The 23252-nt window shown below is 39.0% G+C and overlaps 1 protein-coding gene across 3 annotated transcripts in view; it reads left to right on the top strand.

The window, feature by feature from the left end:
• The window catches only part of LOC128604062 (spectrin beta chain, non-erythrocytic 1-like), a 106520-nt gene that overhangs the window by 59159 nt on the left and 24109 nt on the right, over positions 1–23252 (top strand). For 2 of the 3 annotated variants that reach the window (XM_053618836.1, XM_053618835.1), the window contains 13 exons: positions 2482–2655; positions 2960–3051; positions 3302–3382; positions 3755–3870; positions 6969–7081; positions 7728–7915; positions 11019–11136; positions 11838–11996; positions 13339–13641; positions 13816–13969; positions 15002–15872; positions 18122–18259; positions 21749–22505. In XM_053618836.1, the coding sequence (XP_053474811.1) occupies positions 2482–2655; positions 2960–3051; positions 3302–3382; positions 3755–3870; positions 6969–7081; positions 7728–7915; positions 11019–11136; positions 11838–11996; positions 13339–13641; positions 13816–13969; positions 15002–15872; positions 18122–18259; positions 21749–22505 (3264 nt within the window). Of the gene's footprint in view, positions 1–2031; positions 2362–2481; positions 2656–2959; positions 3052–3301; positions 3383–3754; positions 3871–6968; positions 7082–7727; positions 7916–11018; positions 11137–11837; positions 11997–13338; positions 13642–13815; positions 13970–15001; positions 15873–18121; positions 18260–21748; positions 22506–23252 lie in introns of those variants that run through there. The other variant, XM_053618838.1, reaches the window with a different exon arrangement.

Raw genomic sequence — 23252 nt, 5'->3', positions numbered from 1 at the left:
ACTGAGCTTATTTTTTGCAATAATCTAAAAGCCTATGTGAAAATTCTATTGGGTTTTTGTCGAGGGAACCAGTGTGATGCTAACTTCCGGGTTCTGGTATAAAATGACATTATCCCTGCACCACTCTATTCCCATTTTATTTAGCTTTAAAAGACAACAAAAATTCTGTGGGAGGAATTCCTTCTGGAGCAGCTGGAGTCCAGTTTAGTCAAATGATTTAGGATTTTTTTACTTCTTTCTTCTATCTTATGGGAGACACCTGAAAACTTTGAGTGTCTGCTTTTTTTATTATTTATTTATTTATTTATTTATTTATTTATTTATTTATTTTTATAAAGCTAAAGCAGCGGTCAGACTAAGCCCAAATATATAGTCCTGTGGAAAAAATAAGTACACCCCATGGAAATTGTTGGCTTTTTTGACATATTTGGACAAGCAAACATTTGATCCTCTTTGAAACAGTGCTTATTAATACAGTTGATACACTATCAAATGGTAAATAAAAATGGTCTGCACTTATATAGTGCTTTTAACCAAAGCGCTTTACACTGGTTCTCATTCACACACACACACACACACACACACACACACCAGTGGTAGCAGAGCTGCCATGCAAGGCGCTAACTTGCCCTCGGGAGAAACTTGGGGTTCAGTGTCTTGCCCAAGGACACTTCGGCATGTGGAGTCATGTGGGCCGGGAATCGAACCGCCAACCCTACGATTAGTGGACAACCCGCTCTACCACCTGAGCCACAGCCGCTATAATGACACGCAATATTGATGTTTTGTAGTAATTTTCACAATTTAAATTAACAAAAAACACAGACCCGTCACATGGAAAAAGTACATTTATCACACCTTCAAATCCATAAAATTAGAATCAGGTGTTCAAGATTGGGTGTCAATGAGTAGAACCTGCTTAGGGAGTGCAGGTGGAACCTGTCTTATTTATACTCCTCTCACATCTAGTGTCTGGTGTTCCCTTTGCTATTGAGGTGTGTGGTGTCATCATGCCAAGATCTAAAGAGTTCTGTAAGGCCTTCAGAAAAAACATTCTGGATGCCTATGAGTCTGGCAAGGGATTTAAAAAGATCTCCAAATTATAATAATGCATCTTTATTGATCACATATACATTACAGCACAGTAAAATTCTTTTCTTTGCATACCCCAGCATATCAGGAAGTTTGGGTCAGAGCGCAGGGTCAGCCATGATGCTGCGCCCCTGGAGCAGAGAGGGTTAAGGGCCTTGCTCAAGGGCCCAACAGTGGCAGCTTGGCAGTGCTGGGGCTTGAACCACCAACCTTCCGATCAGTAACCCAGACCCTTAACCGCCAAGCCAGCCATAATTTGAAATGCATCATTCCACTGTACAGAAAATCGTCTACAAATGACACAAACAACTCTCCGTCCCAGCAAATTCAGCCCAAGATTAGACCATCTAATGCAAAAATAAGTCTCAAAGAACCCCAAAATTTAATTACAGGACCTGCTAGTAAGTCTTGCAATTGTTGGTGTCAAAGTGCATGCTTCTACAATGGGAGGTGTGCCAGGAAAAAGCCTTTGCAAGACTACAGTTCGCCAATGAGCATATAGTCAAAGACCAGGCCTTTTGGAATAATGTGCTCTGGACAGTTGAATCAACAGGTGGTATATGCAAGAAAACCGTTAAACATCTTACAACTGAAAGAATATTGCATGGAAGAGTGGTCAAAAATGCTAGCAAGCCTGGTGGACAATTATGCAAAATGTCTACAAGAAGTTATTTCTGCTAAAGGGGACAATATTAGTTGTCTGAGGCCAAGGGTGTAGTTACTTTTTCCAGAGAGGAATATCAGATTTATTTATATTTCTGTTGAATTAATGAATAAAAAAGCTCTTTTTTCTTGTGGTATTGTTCAAGTACATCAACTTTATTAATAGGCACCGTTTCAAAAATGATCAAATGTCTTCTTGTCCAAATATGTCAAAAAAGAAAACAATTTCCCTGGAGTGTACTTATTTATTTACATGACTGTAAATTCTCTTTGCAGAAAAGCCAGTTCACTGGAGGACAAGATGTGTGATATGGTTACTTTTGTTTCTTGCCAACTTGATCTAGGTGAAACTTGACCTGTGAATTCACAAGCCTTGATCTTGTGAGGTAAAAATGGAGGAGCCTCTTATTATTAACCTGACTTTTATTACTGTTGATCGGCACACACATTAAAAAGATATCTGGTGGCATACTGTGGTAAAATTCAGATTTTTCTCTCTGCCTGCTAGGATTTACTTGTTAGCAATGTTGGCACATCTGCATTCAGCAGACTCCTCTCATTTCACCTAACTTCACTGATGGGGACACAGGAAGAAAAGCAGAATTCGTACTGTACAATTTATCTCTCAATTTATCTGAACAATTTTTGTTTTCATTTTTACAAAATTATAAAGTTTTGCAGTAGATCTTGAAGTTATGATGGTGTAATGATTGGTGTTCCCCACAGCCGAAGCCCACAAAAGGTCGTATGCGAATTCACTGTCTGGAGAACGTGGACAAAGCTCTGCAGTTCCTCAAAGAACAGCGCGTTCATCTCGAGAACATGGGCTCGCATGACATTGTTGATGGCAACCACCGCCTCACCCTGGGCCTCATCTGGACCATCATTCTGCGCTTCCAGGTCAGCTAACTGTAGTGGTTTTTTCCCCATTGGTTGACATGTTTCTTTGCTGTGAATGTACACGTTGATGTGGTGTTGCTAAGATTTAATAATATAAGAATAATCCAATTAAAGCCATATGTTAAGTAATGTTTACAATTTTGCCTTAAGCTATGAATGTGTTACAAGTAGGCAGATGTCACATATAGTATATTGTAATCGGTATGAAGGGTAAAGGACTAAGTAGTTGTGATTGGTGTGTGTGAGCTTCAGAGTGTGTGGTGCTTGCACATGAGCAGATCTTGGTTGGAATTGTGTCTGACAGATTCAGGACATTAGCGTTGAGACGGAAGACAGCAAAGAAAAGAAGTCTGCCAAGGACGCTCTGCTTCTCTGGTGTCAGATGAAGACCGCAGGGTGAACACACACATACACACACACAGTGTTGCGGTGGCAGTTAATCAGCCTTATGCTTCGTTTAAAAGGAGGCTTTAAAAAGATTTCAGTTAAAGTCTTGTTGTTTATATCATGACATGTATACCTGTTGAGCTTCTGACATTTCTTAAGCCTGATAAAGTTCATCACTATACTTGCTAGATTGAGCTGATTCACACTCAGTCCAGTCCTGTGTCTGATTCTGAATTCTGACCTTTCTGCTGTGTTACAGTTATCCAAATGTCAACATTCACAATTTCACCACGAGCTGGAGAGACGGCATGGCCTTCAATGCACTCATTCACAAACACAGGTATATAAACCCTCTCTCTAGTCCCCACTTCACATCCCATTTTTCTCTTCTTCCCTCTCCTTAAGAATAACATAGTGAGGAGTAATAAAAAGCAGGTGAGTATTAATATAAACATTAGATGTTACATCAGTTAAGGTGACAAAACTGCAGTGTCAGATAAGAGGGTGCATTTATTTATTTATTTATTTATTTATTTACCTCTATCAAGACGTCTTTTGACGTTATATTTCATAGCCTATTTGTAAGCATTTAAAGTTATTTGAAAATATTTTGCTGTGTTCTTTCTTTCTTTTCTCTCTCTCTCATTCTTCTCACTTTCTGTTTCCATGTTTCCTCTCTCTCTCTCTCTGTCTCTCTCTCTCTCTCTCTCAGGCCTGACTTGATAGACTTTGACAAGCTGAAGAAATCCAATGCCCACTATAATTTGCAGAATGCCTTTAACCTGGCTGAACAGCACTTGGGCCTCACAAAGCTGCTGGACCCTGAAGGTGCGTCTCTGCAAGCAGTTAAAGTTACACATCACTTTCGCTCTTGTTTTCACTATTAAAAGGGCTGAACCTAACATTGCCTTGCTATTTGGCAATCAGGTGACCGCAGCATGTGAACTGCTAGCATTAGCCGTATCAGAGTACAGAGTGTGTTTAATATTTCAGTGCTTAGAAATGAGCTTGCTTCATAGATGGAGGTTGTTTTTTAATATTAACGCCATCTGGTGTAATTCATTGTTCCTCATTAGTCAGTTATGCCTGTAACCTACCGTTTGAGGCCCCATGGTGCCCTATATCTTCAAGTAGGACAATGCTGTTATAGCCTTGCAGCTGAGGAGCAGAAGGCAAAAAATAGACTCCACTAACACAAAATCAGGACATCGCAATAGGAAACGTTTTTTTGTTGTTGTTTTTAAGATTTACCTTTTTTACATGTTAGCTTCACCTCTCAGTGTTATTGGTTGTGTGTGTTATACTATAACATGTTCTTTAAACTCTCAGAAATAGTTATCACATCACATAGTAATTTTACTTGTCTCTGGTTTGGTGCCATTAAGGTACTTTTCTTGTACATTTTGTATTTACTGTATCTGTCACCTGGAAATATTTTAAGATACATAGACCTTAAGAACCACTGATGGTACTTTTAAAGCTTTACTGTAAAAGCTAATTAAAGGTATATCACATGCACCGTCCCAGCTAAAAGATACATACAAAACATCCAAAACCTTTATTGCACAACCCCATAATGAGAAAAGTACAGTTTGGCACCTTTTATATCTGAGGGTGTAGAAGCTCTAGATGGAGTTTCAGAATCCAAGTGTTAAAACAATTAACGGGGTGCCAAAATTTACAGTTTGGCCATAGCAATATGTGAGCATTCTGGAAACTATGCTTTTTGGATTTTTCAGCTAAAGTAGTGGTCAGACCAAACACAAATAATTCACCCAGCAGAAAAAGCAATTCACTGAAAGGGAAAAGATTCGGGAAGTGAAAGACGCATTTGTTTCTGTTAGTCTGTTAGCATTGCTTTTGCTTATTGTCAACTTTATCTCTGTGAACTTTGACCTCTAAACTCACAAGCCTCAGTGTTGTGAGGTAATAGAAAGCATGAAGGTGGCACTGTGGAATTGTTGGCTGCTAAAACAAATTGGATGCTCTGCTTATTATTAATTACAGTTTTATTGTTGCTTGACTCACATCTGAGGGAAAAATACTTAACCTCTACACTCTATCCAAAATTACACTGTCAGAACCAGGATACTTTTGGTTGTATACTTGACAGTATCATGATCAACTATCAAATAAAGTATCGCTGGGTTTTAGTGGAGGAAAGTAAAATAGGCTAACTGTATGCAAAAATGTGTAATGTACTTTTTAAAAAATATGATGTACAGGGTTCGTACAAGGTGCTTGAAGTGCTTGAATTTGGCTTCTTGAAATTTAAGTTCTGGAAAACCTTGAAAATAGCCATATTTTATCTAATGGTGCTTAAAAAGTGCTTGAAATATACAAGGTCAAAATCAAAATAAAGGTCAGAATAAATACAAAATCACTGAATAACGCATCCAATCCTTTCACTTAAAATATGAATCTCTGCTACAGCCCCTCCCTGTACTCGCTCTCATTTTGACAGAGACAGCTCCAGTCCACTTTTCAGACACTTTTAGTGACTTTTTTTTTCTTTTCTTTTTTTTCTTTCAAAAAAGCACCTAATGACAAATCTAGCGACTTTTTGGGCAAACCTTTGGGGCTACTTTCCGTCGAAGAGAGTGACCAGTACTTCCCCGCGAGTGCGAGGTCCACCCCCCCCACCCCCCCCCCCCCCCCCCCAGAGACACACCTCTCTCTGCAGCTATTCTGTTCACTGAGGGGCAGAGAGGAGCAGCACATACATAAATTTCTAACTTTCTCTCTGAGAGAGTTTATTCTCTGAGAAAGTGAATTCGACTAAATTTTACATTTAGTCAAAATCACAGCACAGCCGTTGTCTTTAACATGTGTGTATGGTGATTTTGTCAGTCGATTTCGTGGTTATAAATCAGGATTTTAGCAGAGCAGAAGTTTAGAAGTGACTGCTGGTTAACATGTAGTCTCTTAAGGGGCCGCATTTCAGTCACTTACATATTCGTTCTTTTGTCTGACAACAGAAAAATATGTAAATGCTTTTCAGCTTTATTGGAAATTCAGCTGTATTAAAATACAGTATGTGAGCAAAGAGAGTAGGCAAGAAGCAAACGGACACTAGGCAGAATGCAAGTACATTGCAATGTTGTTATGAATATGCTAATTATCACACGACATAATTTAGTGACTTTGCATTGAAAGTTGTTGGCAGTAGTGCTCCTGTAACTCACCTGAAGTATATTGATGTTATGGTGAAGACGAACCACTGCCTGGGAAATACAAATTTAGTCCAGCATGGATGGAGAAGGTGCTATATAAAATCTGGTTGTTTTTATTATAATAATAATAATTAATTATATTAATACTTTTTTAGAATTTAAAAAGAAGAATTGGAGAATATGTTTGAATAACATCTCTTGTATAGTCCTTGAAAGCAAATAAATTGTGCGAATTTCATTATGAAGTATCTTTGCGAACACTGGATGTATGAATAGACAGGTTTTATTATTTATGATGTTAACATAGAGCTGTCCCTTCCACAGATAAACACTAGGGTTTTTTGGGTAAACGTCTGTTTTTCTGTGTACTAGATAGAATGTAGACACCACTGAATCTGACACTATTAAACATGCCTCTAGCTATTACAGAGAGGATGGATTAGCAAGTTTTATGGTGGAACCTTGATTATTATGTTATGGAGTCAGCAATGAGAGTCATATCCCATTGGGAGCTCAGCTGAAGACTTCAGTAACCTGCAGAGAACAAAGGTCAGGAGCGTGAGAAAGCATCAGAACATGTTCCGCCCACTCCAGACAGCACACTTTTGAGCATTTCCCTTTATTGTGTCTATGGGAGAAATAAGGAAGCCATGCCCTTCTGTTTCGCCTGAAAGTTTTACTGATGTTTGGAATTTGGGGACACTGATGCTTTGAAATGCTTGTGTATGACACGTGTATTTCTGTCTAATGCAGATATCAGCGTTGACCACCCTGATGAAAAATCAATCATCACCTATGTTGTCACTTACTATCATTACTTCTCCAAGATGAAGGCACTGAAAGTGGAAGGCAAACGTATTGGAAAGGTGAGACACTCCAGGATCACTGTATATAAAGATGGTCTCCTCTATCCCAGTTCACTATGGACTGTATACAGAGGCAATTTAAAAAATAATCATATACAGTGATATGACTGAGAAGAGGGCAAGTACTGAAATAAACATCTAATAGGATTCTAGTATATTTCTGTCTTAGTAATTATCACATTAGTCATTGCAAGTTTGGTTTAATTTAACAGCATGGCTTCCTTCCCCAGTATTCAGCAGTTAATAGCACTTTGTCCAGTACATCCTATTCATTTGCATTTTATTTTTTATTTTTTTATATCGAGCTCCGACAGTGACTTTGTGTGCACAACTTCATGATGTAACAAGACACCAAATCAAGGTCATGAAATTGTAAGACGTGCACAGAATGGAATCTTTTTTTTAATCATGCTTATAATTATTAATATATCATTATTAAAATTATGTCAATGTTCTGGCAAATTTGATGCAAACTCTTGTAAAGACAATGTTCCCACAGTTTGAATGATAAGCTAACTAAGCACTTCTCTGATTACAGGTTTCCCAGGCTGCATTTTTAACCTTTCTTTGGCATTAACTTATTTTTGCAAAAAAACAAACAAAAAAAAGTTATTGTATACTTTCTTACCGCGTTCCTTGTGCATAGGTGCTAGACAACGCTATTGAAACTGAGAAGATGATTGAGAAGTACGAATCTCTGGCCTGTGACCTGCTGGAGTGGATTGAACAGACCATCATTATCCTCAATAATCGCAAGTTTGCCAACTCTCTGGTTGGAGTGCAGCAGCAGCTTCAGGCCTTTAACACCTACCGAACAGTGGAGAAACCTCCTAAGTGAGTTTCAACTGGAGAACACTTTATTGTTGTACCTTATATCTGAGCAGTACTATTTGTCTTTAATATGATATTGTTCCATATTCTAAGGTCCCCTGTTCCTAATATGACTGTATTGTAAAAGATGTGAAAAGCACAGACCAGCATTTAAGTTCGAAGGGTGTTTTCACACTTGGTCTGTTTCAGTGCTTCAAGTGGTCTCAGATCCATGACTCAGCATTTTTTTTTGCATATGTAAACACAACAAATGAACTCAGGGTGTTTTCACACTTGGTCCATTTCAGTGTTCCAAGTATCAGAGGTGGTCTGAGTCTCAGAGGTGATTCCTTTGTGGTTCATTTTCTGCTCCACTTGATTTGTGCATTGTGAAAAAAGTCTCAGGCCAATTCACATTTTGCTTTATAGATACTTTGCTGTACAGCTATAGCTCCAAGTTGTCTCACAGCTAACAGAAAATCAACTCGAGTGGCTCATCAATGTTGGGTAGCAATGTAAAGAGATTAACTAATAGAGACACTGTGGCACTAGCAATTATGCTATAGAACTTTAGTTGTTAGGAAGCAATAATGATAGTATTGTGTCTGAGTCAGGAACAATAGTTACCGTATAATCCCTTGGTACACTGTGTGTGTGTAATATATGTAGTGTATGCATGTAATTTATCTACCCCAAGCACTCACCATCAGCCAGTATTACATGGCATGAAGCATGTGTTGATTTAGATGGTTCAGCATGTTTTTCAGCCAAATGATACTGTAGCATCAGAGACAACTATTTTCAATGGCACAATTCAGTGTTACACATGTTCATTATTAAATTATGGTAAATAAGTTGTGGTGTGAACTAGGGCTGCACAATTAATCGCATATCGATCGCGATTGGGATTTTGACTGCCCACGATTAAATGAATATGATCGACATGCGATATTAATGTTTAAAGTTCGTCCTCCGCTAATAGAAAACTCCGCTGCAGATCAAATCAAGCGCTTCCTACACTTACAGCCAATCACCATAGAGCGGCGCAGGGATGACGTCATTTTGTAATGCCAAAACCCAGAAACGGCGTTAGCATTTTAGCTCTCGAGCTGCCAGCTTCGCTTCGAGCTCCAGCGCTTTGCGCAAGGAGAAATCATGACATTAACATGATGCTAAATGGCACTACAGAGGTTGTCAGGGACATTAAACGTCATCACGCCGAATGGGAAAAAACTTTGCAGATAAACTCAAGACTCTACAGTGCGACCATTTCACTCGCATTTGTGACTGAAAAGTATTTTGTGTGACTGTGAATAAATATTTATTAGCACCGGTGCAAGTGACCTTCTCGGAGTTGTATAATACAATCGGGATAAAAACTACAACTCCAAAATGCATCTACACCGAGCAACAGGTACTTTCACACTGCTTTTCATCTCCTCAGTCAACCGAACAAGTGTGGAAATACTGCAAAGAAGCCATTATGATGACAAGTAACTCTGTACATCATCTGCTTCAACTCCCCGATCTCACAAACTGCCATCTTTTATTGATCCCGCAAAATGACCTGAACTTGCACTGCTCATGTAGACACAGCGGCTTCGGGTGGAGTAAATTAATAATAATGCTAACACTACAAGGTGGGTTTAATTCAAACCTCTTTATTAAAAAATTCTTCACCAATCATAATCAAGAATAGCAACTTTTCAGTATGTACACATACAGTACACTGCAGCTCTCCTTCACTAACTCTAATTCACTTCATTTAAACTCACGGTTGCCAGATATCACTAGAAAAGTAAACTCCATTTTCCATGTCTTGATTGAATTCCCCCCAATACACAATATTATCAGCAGACATGGACACTGTACTGGGGGAACCCATGTAAAACTGATAAACAAACAAAAATAAAACTACTAAAATGTAAAGACAGAAAATGTGCTTAGTTATAAATAAATCATTTAATATAAAAAAAATAGCTATTATAATAACTTCATTAAGTATAAATAAAATGAGAAATGAAATAATGTTTAATTACTATGGGTTGCATTTAATATCAGTTTGACTTTAAGCTTAGTAAGCTATTTCCTTAGAAAGCTATTAGCCTTTTTCCTAATATGGATCATTTTTTGTTAGTCTACTTTTAATTAGGACTCTCTATTGTTTTTAAGATATTTAAAAATAAATCTTTTATGCTTGTTTATTTGTCAGTTAACCAATAATATCTCATTGCTATTATTTTAACTCAATTAATAGTGACCATGAGCAGAGAGCTTACATTTAACTGTTTATGATAGACCTCCTGATTAAAATTTAAACAAAAAAAGATTGGTATCGGCTGTAAAAATCCTGGTCGGCGCATCAGTAATGAACACCATTAAACTAAAGTGCTTTGCATCTGATGGGTAAATGAACTCACCTAATCACATCCTACATGAGATTATTCAGATATCTACACAATATACACAGAGCGGTTCGAGAACTGACTCCAGCCCAGAACCATGACAGTGGAAAATGTCTAATAGTGTAGCTTTAAATATATTTAAGAGAAGCAGACTTCAAACACTGAACCTTGATGTTTATTGTATTTGTTTACAAGGTGGAACAGGTTCACGGTTGTTTTTTGCATACAGTCTGTAAAATTAACTGAAAATGTTAAATTTAGTTTATCAGAAGGTAAATTAATTTGTCATGGCTCACACTATGTTCCTAAATTCTGTCATAATTGACCAGCTCATTTTCTCATGCCTACTTATGTGTTATATTGTGGCATGAGAAAACTTAAATGTGAAAGTGCAATAAAAATATGTTGTCCCTAAAATCAATTAATAATCGGGATAAATAATCGAGATCTCAATATTGATCAAAATAATCGGGATTATCATTTTGGCCATAATCGTTCAGCCCTAGTGCGAACAAGACGTTGTCTGAGATATCAGTGCTAAAAGTTCCCCTTTTGTGTCCACTTGTATTGTGAACACCAAAAGCACCAAGGTCATGTGCACTTTGTTCCCTTTCAGGTCCACTCTAACAGGTCTGAGTATGGTTTATCTAAAATGAACTATATGTGAAAACATCCAAAGTCATAAACAATAGGCAAATTATTGATTTGTTTTCTTTATGAAGGTTTACAGAAAAAGGCAACCTGGAGGTCCTGCTGTTCACCATTCAGAGCAAAATGCGAGCCAACAATCAGAAAGTCTACATACCTCGAGAGGGAAAACTCATATCAGACATCAACAAGGTATCATTTTTCCATAATGCTTGGCTGGAAAATATCTCATCTATACTAGTGATTCAAATAATATTTGATTTGATTGAATAAACTTGATAGAAAAAAGGTAGTAATAATAATTTTGCTTATTTAATTGATACTTTAACCTGGATTCATCAACCTGCAGTTATATTTGTTAACTAGTAAAAAGCAGTTTTGAGTGACATAAAATCTCTGAAAGTCTAAATTTTAGTAAAACTTTTAGACTGAATTTGTGTATTATTCCAAGGAGTCAAGAGTGTAGACTTTTATCTGTTGCTTTAATCATAAAGATTGTCCTGTGTATATCCCAGGTCTTTTATTCATCCTCATCCTGAGAATCCTGAACATCTTGAACTCAGTAATATTTGACTTGATAGTATACAGTTATAAAGCTGCTCTAAGACAATATCTTGTTCAAATTGTTGTACAAGTAAAAATTGAATTGAACTGTACAAATCCTTGGATCCCTTTCAGATTTGACTTGAGATAAATGTTGGTTACGTACTTCAAAACATCCTTTTATAAGATGTTTATAGTATTTATATTCTACTCATGATTTTTTATTCTTATAGAATATTCAAATATTTAACACTGTTCGATAGAATATTTGAAGATGCACATATTGCTGTTTGCAGTGCTAACCAAGGACACTTATTTTGACTTGACTGATAGTTGCTTTGTGTATGTAGGGATGGGAGAGGCTGGAGAAGGCAGAGCATGAGAGGGAACTGGCTCTGAGGACGGAGCTGATTCGTCAGGAGAAGTTGGAGCAGCTAGCCCGCCGATTTGACCGCAAGGCAGCTATGAGGGAGACCTGGCTAAGCGAGAACCAGAGACTCGTCTCACAGGTGAGATATTGATCTCGATTACGATTTTGAATACGCACGATTACATGAACATGAACGACTGCGATATTGATGTTTAAAGCTCATAGAAAACTCTGCTGCTTATCAAATCAAGTGCTTCCTAAACTTACAGCCAATCACTATAGAGTGGCCCAGGGATGATGTCATTTCGTACGCCAAAACCCGGAAACAAGTTAGCATTTTAGCCCTTCCGGTTCCATCGTCACAAAGTCAGTGGTTTTTTGAATGGGATTTTGGTTAAAATCTTGAAATAAGGTGGTGAACACAAGCTCAAAATATTTCCACGTTTTATTCTACGACATAAAGTACACCAGTAAAACCCAACTCATGATTTTTTAAAGGCGGTTGCTAACAAGTTGCTAAATGGGACTACAGACATTGTCGGGGACATTAAACGTCATCATGCCGAACAGGAAAAAACTTTGCAGATAAACTGGTTCAGGTATGCTGTGCACAATTCCCAAAAAACAGTGGATGAAGATTCGAGTGACTGTAGTGTAGTTCGTTTATAGCGTACGGTTAGCTGTTTATTTCTGGAGATTGTATTTAGGCTTCAAACTTCATAAAAGTTGTGTTAATTTGTGAAAATTATCTTGATGGACAAAACGTGTTAGTATTGTGAACTTATGTTGAACACAGAGCTTATTTTTTTTGTAATAATCCAAAAGCCTTTGGGAAAATCCTATTGGGTTTTTGTCGAGGGAACCGCTGCGTCTCTCCTGCTGTAAACTCTGTTATTAACTTTTCTGCATACACCTGAATTGTTTTCATTTGGTTATATATTGTTATATTTGATTGCATATTTTCATTTGGTTGATGGCATTTTTATTTTTACTTATCCTATATTTTGGGTACAATTTTATTGATATTTTGCTGCTACGAGATGATGCACTTTAAAGTCCAGTCTAATTTAATGCCAAGATTTGTACATTAGCAGGAATGTAGCACAACATGGATGTGAAAGCAGTGGTCTGTTTAAATGTGAAAGTGCAATAAAAATATGTTGTCCCTAAAATCAGTGAATAATCGTGATCTCAATATTGATGAAAATAATCGTGATGATCATTTTGGCCACAATCGTGCAGTATTAGTCGATCTTGTGTTTTAATATTTTTTAGCTTTTGGCAAGCCCTTGTGGCCAACTGCAGTACTACTGTCTTTCAAACTACAGATTGTTGTATAAGTATGTTTTTGTGTGCAGTTTTGGATGATATAAAATACATAAAAAATTCCTTATGACAATTAAATACAAAATTCTTAAACTAAAAAAAAATATTTTTATGCACAAATGTCATAGTTCAGCCTTGTTGCATGTCCTATTTAGGACAACTTTGGTTTTGATCTGCAAGCCGTGGAGGCGGCCACTAAGAAGCACGAAGCCATCGAGACGGACATTGCTGCATACGAGGAGCGTGTGCAGGTGGTTGTGGCTGTAGCCTCAGAGCTGGAGGCGGAGAACTACCATGACATCAAGCGCATCACAGTCCGCAAAGACAACGTTCTGCGGCTGTGGGAGTACCTCCTGGAGCTCCTGAAAGCTCGACGCCAAAGACTGGAACTCAACCTGGGCCTGCAGAGAGTCTTCCAGGAGATGCTCTACATCATGGACTGGATGGATGAGATGAAGGTCTGACTTTAGCATTTTGTGATGGTTTGCAAATGTAGTATATTCAGTAAAATGAATGGACATGAAATGGTTCTTTAAAAAAACTAACCACAATATATTCACAAACCTAATTGGATGAAGTGAATTGTACTCCTTTAGATTTGACTTGGGAGTGTGTGTCCTGTGTCTCTGCAGATGTTGCTGTTGTCTCAGGACTATGGAAAACATCTGCTTGGTGTAGAGGACCTGCTGCAAAAACACACTCTGGTGGAGGCAGACATTGCCATACAGGCTGACCGTGTCAAATCAGTCAATGCCAACGCGCAGAAGTTTGCTGATGACTCTGAAGGTGAGTAAGAACGAATGGTTCGAAGCAGGGGTAGGGGTTAAGGCTCTGGGTTGCTGATCAGAAGGTCGTGGGTTCAGGCCCCAGAACTGCCAAGCTGCCACTGTTGGACCCTTGAGCAAGGCCCTTAACCCTCTCTGCTCCAGGGGTGCTGTATCATGGCTGACCCTGCGCACTGACCACAGCTTCCTGACATGCTGGGGTATGTGAAGAAAATAATTTCACTGTGCATATGAATATGTGACAAATAAAGACTCATTAAAAAGTCTGCCCTCCAGTGTTACCCACTCGCATACTGCATCATGAACAGTGAAACGTTGGTGCAGGTATTTGTTACACACCTGATTTCAGATAAAGAAATGATTGACATTACACTGATTGAACTTGTAAAATTAGCTTGATGTCCAGCTGCTTGGTAGTATTTTTGTCCACAGTGTGTATGTTATAGAATAATTCCAAAGAAAACATTGAGCTACTATAAACTCGCTTTGCTTCTGTTCATTATTTTGCTGCTTTTTTAAGCTCTTCAGCTCACTCCAGTGTTGAACAGCTACAATGGTGATTTTTGACCCCTTGCTGTTACTAGATGGGAGACACCTGAAAACTATTCTGTTCTGCTTTTTCAGCTCAAGCAGTGGTCAGTCCGAACCTGATCAAATTCACCCAGCAGATAAGCCAAATCACTGAAGGGAAAGGGATGTGGGATGTAAAAGATGGCTCTAGTAGTAGTTACTTTCACTTTGTGTCAGCTTTATCTACAGTAGGTGAACTTTGACCTGTGAAGTCATAAGCCTCTGTCTTGTGTGCCAATAGCAATCAAGTGGGTGGGAGAAGTTTTTTTTTTTTTTTTTTTTTTTTTGGCTTAAAGCATGTATTTTAGTGATAGATTTTTTTAAAGACTCCCTGAGATGACATGAAGGAGAATCCTTGAGAAGGACCAGACTTGAAAGGAAACACATCTTCTACAAGTATAAAGTTAAAGATTTGGAGAAACTGAAGTGAAATAACAACATAGTTTTTTGCATTTCTGTGCAGGCTATAAGCCCTGTGACCCACAAGTGATCCGTGACCGCGTGGCCCACATGGAGTTCTGCTACCAGGAGCTGACACAGCTAGCAGCGGAGCGGCATGCACGTCTGGAAGAGTCACGTCGCCTCTGGAAATTCTTCTGGGAGATGGCTGAGGAGGAAGGCTGGATTCGTGAGAAGGAGCAGATTCTGTCATCAGATGACTATGGCAAGGACCTGACAGGGGCACTGCGCCTTGTGAGCAAGCACAAGGCCTTTGAAGATGAGAAGAGTGGGCGTGCCGGACACCTCCAGCAGACTGTGCACCAGGGTGAGGAGCTGGTAGCCGCTGGCCACTTTGGTGCCGACAAGATCAGTCAGCGTATTTCCGATGTACAAGAGCAGTGGGTAGCACTGGAGCAGCTGTCGGCAGCCCGCAAGGTCCGTCTGCAGGAGGCCTGCGCCGTGCACCAGTTCCAGGCTGACGCTGATGACATGGATGCCTGGATGTTGGATGCATTGCGCATCGTGTCCAGCACTGATGTGGGTCATGACGAGTTCTCAGCGCAGGCATTGGTTAAGAAGCACAAAGATGTGGCTGAAGAGATTTCCAGCTACAGACCAGTGCTGGATGCCCTTCATGAGCAGGCCAAAACGTTACCTGAAGAACAGGCACACTCCGCAGATGCAAGTGGCCGTCTAACGGGTATCGAGGAACGATATAAGGAAGTGGTTGAACTGACCAGGCTGAGAAAGCAGGCACTGCAGGACGCACTGGCATTGTACAAGATGCTGAGTGAGGCTGATGCCTGTGAGCTATGGATCGATGAAAAGGAGCAGTGGCTTAACGGAATGGAGATCCCAGAGAAACTGGAGGATTTGGAGGTGATTCAACACAGGTAAGCATGTTTTTATTTGTAATTGTGTGCATCATGTAGATGGCATTCTTTCTGTAGAGCAGAGGAATTTTTAGGATCAAGAAGAATGATGATTTAAGAAGAAAATACAAGTTTAATGTATTTTCTTATTTACTAATTAAATATATGGCTTATAATTAATTTTGCCTATTGCAGCTATACGTAACTACATGATTTATTTTTTTTTTTTTTGCTTTTTTATTTATGTTTTTATGCTATAGCAAACACATTTATGTTCTGGAAGAATTTCTAGAATGTTGGCAGTTCTTTCCTAATTTATTATCTGCCCCATACATTAAAATCAAAAAAGTCAATAAACTATTAAATACTTCTTTTGAAAAACAGTTACCTTTTTAAAAATTACCACAGGGCAAAATCTACTCAAACTGTTGCTTCATTGAGTATACAATTTAAGCCATGGTCAGATAAAACAAGGCAGTGATGCCTCAGAAGTTAAGCTTTGTGCTGCCAACTGAAGGTTCAGATTTTAAATCCCAGCACTGCTAAGCATGGCTCTTAACCCTAAAAATAGCTGTATTATCAATTGCTTTTGTTAAACGAGTTTAAATGTGTTTTTTCCTTATCAGAAACTATATTGAACAGTACATCCGGAAATTATTCACAGCGCTTCACTTTTTCCACATTTTATGTTACAGCCTTATTCCAAAATGGATTAAATTCATTATTTTCCTCAAAATTCTACAAACAATATCCCATAATGACAACATGAAAGAAGTTTGTTTGAAATCTTTGCAAATTTATTAAAAATAAAAAACAAAAAAAGGACATTTATATAAGTATTCATAGCCTTTGCTCAATACTTTTGTTGAAGCACCTTTGGCACCAATTATAACCTCAAGTCTTTTTGAGAATGATGCTACAAGCTTGGCACACCTATTTTTGGGCAGTTTCTCCCATTCTTCTTTGCAGGACCTCTCAAGCTCCATGAGGATGGATGGGGAGCATCGGTGCTCAGCCATTTTCAGATCTCTCCAGAGATGTTCAATCGGGTTCAAGTCTGGGCTCTGGCTGGGCCACTCAAGGACTTTCACAGAGTTGTCCTGTAGCCACTCCTTCGTTATCTTGGCTGTGTGTTTAGGGTCGTCCTCTTGGAAGATGAACCTTCGCCCCAGTCTGAGGTCCAGAGCACTGTGGAGCAGGTTTTCTTCAAGGATGTTTCTGAACATTGCTGCATTCATCTTTCCCTTGATCCTGACTAGTCTCCCAGTTCCTGCCACTGAAAAACACCCCCACAGCATGATACTGCCACCACCATGCTTCACTGTAGGGATGGTATTGGCCAGGTGATGAGTGGTGCCTGGTTTCCTCCAGACATGATGCTTGCCATTCAGGCCAAAGAGTTCAATCTTTGGTCTGAGAGTCCTTCAGGTGCCTTTTGGCAAACTCCAGGCGGGCTGTCATGTGCCTTTGACTGAGGAGTGGCTTCCATCTGGCCACTTTACCATTCAAGCCTGACTGATGGAGTTCTGCAGAGATGGTTGTTCTTTTGGAAGGTTCTCTTCTCTCCACAGAGACACGCTGGAGCTCTGTCAGAGTGACCATCGGGTTTTTGGTCACCTCCCCTACTAAGGCCCTTCTCCCCCTATCGCTTAGTTTGGCCGGGCGGCCAGCTCTAGGAAGAGCTGATGATGGAGGCCACTGTGCTCATTGGGACCTTCAATGCCGCAGAAATGTGTCTGTACCCTTCCCAGATCTGTGCCTCGATACAATCCTGTCTCGGAGGTCTCCAGACAATTCCTTGGACTTCATGGCTTGGTTTGTGCTCTGACATGCATTGTTAACTGTGATAAATAACAAATAAATAACCTTATATAGACAGGTGTGTGCCTTTCCAAATCATGTCCAATCAACTGAATTTACCACAGGTGACTCCAATCAAGTTGTATAAACATCTCAAGGATGATCAGTGGAAACAGGATGCACCTGAGCTTAATTTTGAATGTCATGGCAAAGGCTGTGAATACTTATGTAAATGTGTTTTTTTTGGTTTGTTTGTTTTTTAAAATAAATTTGCAAAGATTTCAAACAAACTTATTCCATGTTGTCATTATGGGGTATTGTTTGTAGGATTTTGAAGAAAATAAAGAATTTAATCCATTTTGGAATAAGGCTGTAACATAACAAAATGTGGAAAAAGTCAAGTGCTGTGAATACTTTTCGGATGCACTGTATTGTGCTTGCTTTAGACATTTTTACTTCCTGTGTTCCAGATTTGAGAGTCTGGAGCCAGAGATTAACAGCCAGGCTTCTCGGGTGGCCGTGGTGAACCAGATCGCCCGCCAGCTTATTCACAGTGGGCACCCAAGTGAGAAAGAGATCAAAACCCAGCAGGACAAGCTCAACACCAGGTAAAGCCCTTTCACGCTCATTCTGAGCTCCAGGGACAAATGGACCCAGTTATTACCTATAGACCATGAATATTTAAAAGGTAATAGTGTTACAACTGCAGATATTCTAGAGAGATTACATGCTATGTTGATGTAGTTTTCAATCTGAAAAATACGGAAATTCAAAGCACACCAACCAAGGACAGTACTGGCCTATGTTCCAAACAGTATTCAATGTTAAAGAGAATGTTAAAATAGTATATCACTACTAATTAGCTAAAACAAATTTGGGGATTCAGGGCTCTACAGTGCGACCATTTCACTCGCATTTGCGACTGAAAAGTACTTTGTGCGACTGTGGAAAAAAAATTTAGGAGCACCAGTGCGAGTGACCTGTTCATAGTTGTATAATACAATCAGAATAAAAACTAAAACTCCAAAATGCACCTACACTGTGCAACAGTTACTTTCACAATGCTTTTCATCACCTCAGTCAAGTGAACAAGTGTGTAAATACTGCAAAGAAGTCATTATGATGACGAGTAACTCTGTACATCATCTGCTTCTCTCAACTTCCCAATCTCACAAACTACCATCTTTTATTGATCCCCCAAAATGACCTGCACCTGTGACCTGCTGCTGTAGAGACAGCGGTAAATTAATAACAGTGTTAACGCTACAAGGTGGGTTTTAATTCAAACTTCTTTATTAAATAATTCCTCACCAATCATAATCAAGAGCGGTAACTGTTCAGTCTGTAAAGATATAGCACACTGCCGCTCTCCTTCACTCTCTTCACCAACTCGTTCCGGCTCACACGCACAGCGCATTCACTTAATTTAAACTCAGGGTTGCCAGATATCACTAGAAAAGTCAACTCCAGTTTCCATGTTTTGATTTAATCCCCCAAAAAACGCAACATTATCAGCAGACATGGCAACACTGTACTGGGGGAACAGATCTAAAAGGAACAACTGATAAACAAACAAACAAAAAACTAATAAAATATAAAGACAGAAAATGTGTTTAGTTATAAATAAATCATTTAATATAAAAAATAGAAATAACTTCATAAAATAAAAATAAAATGAGAAATTAAATGATGTTTAATTACTATGGGTTGCATTTAATATCAATTTGACTTTAAGCGTAGTAGGCTTAGAAGGCTATTACCCTTTTTTTTTCCTAATATGGATCATGCTTGTGTTAGTCTACTTTTAATTAGGACTCTTTATTGTTTAAATATTTTTTATATTTTATGCTTGTTTTTAAACAAGCATAATAAGCATAATTTTTGCTTGTTTTATAATTTTATGCTTGTTTATTTATCAATTAACTAACAGTATTTCTCATGGCTATTATTTTAATTCAGTTAACAGTGACCATGAGCAGAGAGCTTACATTTAACTGTTTATGACAGACGACCTGATTAAAGCTTAAACAAAAAAAAGATTGGTATCTGGATCGGTTTTTGGTCGTAAAAATCCTGATCGGTGCATCCCTAATGAACACCATTGAACTAAAGCGCTTTGCATCTGACGGGTAAATGAACTCACCCAATCACATCCTATTTGAGTTTATTCAGATATATACACAATATACACAGAGCGGTTCGAGAACTGATTTCAGCCCAGAACCATGACAGTGGAAAATGTCTAATGGTGTAGCTTTAAGTATATACTTATATTAAGAGGAGCAGACTTCAAAGACTGAACATTGACGTTTTTTGTATTTGTTTACAAGGTAAACAGGTTAACGGTTGTAGGTTTTTTGCATACAGCCTGTAAAATTAACTGAAAATATTAATTTTAGTTTATCAGAAGGTAAATTAGTTTGTCATGGCTCACACTATGTTCCTAAATTCTGTCATAATTGACAAGCTCAAGTTTTCTCATGCCTACTTGTGTGTTATTGTTACGACCCGGTCTAGGTCGGGCCGCAACATACGATAAAATAAAAAAGAAAAGGGTTGGCGAGACCAGGATTGCGTTTGCTTTGTTTTTTATTCTCCAAATGGAACACCTTTTATATATCTAGTGGTTTTCTCTTCAGAAGCCGGCCAGGCCAAAATAATAAACAAAAATACCCTCTAACTTTACCAAAAGAAAACTAACTAAACTACAAGAAAAGAAAACAAAAATACATCGTCTTCCCTCACTCCCTAGCTAACCCAAAACCAGGAGAAAAGGAGAATCAACATAAATGGCGCCGACTTCGTACTAACCACTCTTAACCATGCACTATTTACAGAGGTGACTCTTAGTGGGTTAATTAACAAAAGAATATATACGTATATACACAAGAGTATCACTCGAATCGTAACAGGGCAGAGCATAAACAAAGTCAAAATAGGCATAAGGTCATACACAGGCGAACTCAATATACGAAAAGCACTTCTCACGATACACAAAGCAATGGCAATGATCTGCCCCGGGATGGAGACTGACGAGGCTTTAGTACACTTCCGGAAACATGCAGCCGGAACACGACGCATGCAGTGGGTGGGGCCTAGAGAAGGGGGAGGAGACAAAAGAAACCCATACCACCACCGGCATAGACACACAAATGGCACATAGAGCAAACAGAATTACATTGGATAACGTAACAGTTATATTGTGGCACATTAACATTACCACCTCTGAAAAACAAACAAACGAAAACAAACAAAAAAAACTAAACTTCAACCGTGCTCCTAAATTTTTGACTGTGCTCCTAAATTTTTGTAATTAATTGTTACCATAGAGCCCTGGGATTTCAGTAGGGATGGGCGATATCGTTTGCAATATACCAGTAGAAATTCTCCCCAAAATAAGTATTGGTCTTCCCACGATAATAACAACAAAGCCTAGTTGATGACACATTTCTATGTGCGACGTTGTGTGACCTGTTCGCAGCTCACGTGCAGAGCGAAAACAAGTATGGTGGAAGGCAGACGTGAAGCTGAGAAGAAGTTTATCGCTAAACGAGGAGCTACCTCTACATTCTGGAACTGGTTTGGTTACAGAAAATCAGTTTTATTTTAGAACAATGTTTGTATTTCTTCGGCTCTCAAGATCACAGCTATCACTTGTAGCCAAAAACAATGGTGAATGGTAGTATATTTATATCATCACTGATATCATTAACGCAATAAATACCAGAAAATATTGTGATCTAGTTTTAAGTCCATATCGCCCATCCCTAGTTTTCAGCCAATGCCTGTTTCAACCTCAAAAATGCCATAATACCATAGAAAATAGTACAGGAATGGTATAATATTTTGACATGCTGTTTAATATAGTTCTGGGCAAATCTTGATTTAACCATGGAGAGACATTAGACATTGGGGTAGCAAAGTGTTTTAAAAGTCTTTTTTTTCCTCCTATTTGCATCAATTCATTTAGGTTTTCTTAACAATTTTCGATGCAAAAACAGATGCGAGAAACCCGACTTCAGTAGAGTATATGAGAATTTTAATTAATAATTTAAATATAGATTGTGTTTTACTAAAGGCTTCTGTCTTTTTCCCAGGTGGAGCCAGTATCGTGACCTCGTAGACCAGAAGAAGGACGCTCTCAACTCGACTTTGGGAGTACAGAATTACTATCTTGAATGCAATGAGACCAAATCCTGGATTCGCGAAAAGACCAAGGTGATCGAGTCCACCCAGGATCTGGGCAACGATCTGGCTGGTGTCATGGCACTTCAGCGCAAGCTGACTGGCATGGAACGAGACCTAGTTGCTATAGAAGACAAACTGGGTGACCTGGGGAAGGAGGCTGACCGATTGGCCGAAGAGCATCCAGACCAGGCTCCTGGCATCAAGGGCCATTTGGGTGAGATCAAAGATGTGTGGGAGGAGATGAAGGGAACCATGTGTGCTCGTGAAGAGTCCCTGGGTGAGGCCAGCAAGCTCCAGCAGTTCCTCAGGGAACTGGATGACTTCCAGGTGTGGCTGTCACGCACACAGACTGCTGTGGCTTCTGAGGACATGCCCAACACTCTGGCTGAGGCCGAAAAGCTTTTGGCACAGCATGAGGGAATCAAGAATGAGATCCGTAACTACAAGGAGGACTACCAGAAAATGCGTGACATGGGCAAGACAGTGACCCAGGGCCAGACAGATGCCCAGTACATGTTCCTGAGTCAGAGGCTGCAAGCGCTGGACACTGGCTGGAACGAGCTCCAGAAGATGTGGGAGAACAGGAAGAAACTCCTGTCGCAGTCTCATGCCTACCAGCTCTTCCTCCGGGATACTAAGCAGGCTGAGGCTTTCTTGAACAATCAGGTGGGGAAACAAAGACTAATGCTCTGATGATGTGGTGAAATAATCCACGAACATTTATAGTATAGATGATGAACTCATAAAATTCTTCGTTCTACAGATTTCAATGTTACAAGGATATATACAGCTTTGAACCTCAGCAAATCTGCTTTGGGGAAAAAAAACAAGCAATTTTCCTACCTAAATAATCTAATAATTACACTGTTGCCACTGTATTATTTCATTGATTGTTTTGTTTGAAAGTGTAATGCTGTAAGTTAATATAGTGATGCAAAAAGATGAAATTGGTTTTTGCGGTTATCACTGTTTCCCATGGGTCCTAAGGAAACCTGGGGAGAGTAACTGATATCGTTCAGAGTAAGTGTGTTTGCAATTCAGGGGATGCTTGTATGGCTGGATTTAGTTGAGGAGATGGTTTGGAGCATGAGGTCTAATATGACTTTGTTTGTAAAATTTGCAGTCTGGACTTGAGTAATCTCAAATTTGAAGACTTCATTCTTGACTATTGACGGCTTGCTATTTAAATGGGTAAAGTCACGAGAATGCTGCTGCTTTGGAACTGGGAAGTATGGGCATAGAGAATATACTAGCTAATGACTAAGCCTTATGATTTGGCTGACTAGATAGTCTCCTATACAGATAATGTAAAGGGAAAAAGGGATTTTTAAGCTATATTGACAAATATGACCCAAACACCAATTTAAATACTTGGATTCTTGGAGTTTTAAAGGTTTGGAGTTGGGGCACTTA

This window comes from Ictalurus furcatus, chromosome 29, assembly GCF_023375685.1.
Source record: "Ictalurus furcatus strain D&B chromosome 29, Billie_1.0, whole genome shotgun sequence".
Taxonomy (NCBI): Eukaryota; Metazoa; Chordata; class Actinopteri; order Siluriformes; family Ictaluridae; genus Ictalurus; species Ictalurus furcatus.
The sequence above is the reverse complement of the archived record's forward strand: the minus strand, read 5'-3'. Positions and strand labels throughout refer to the sequence as shown.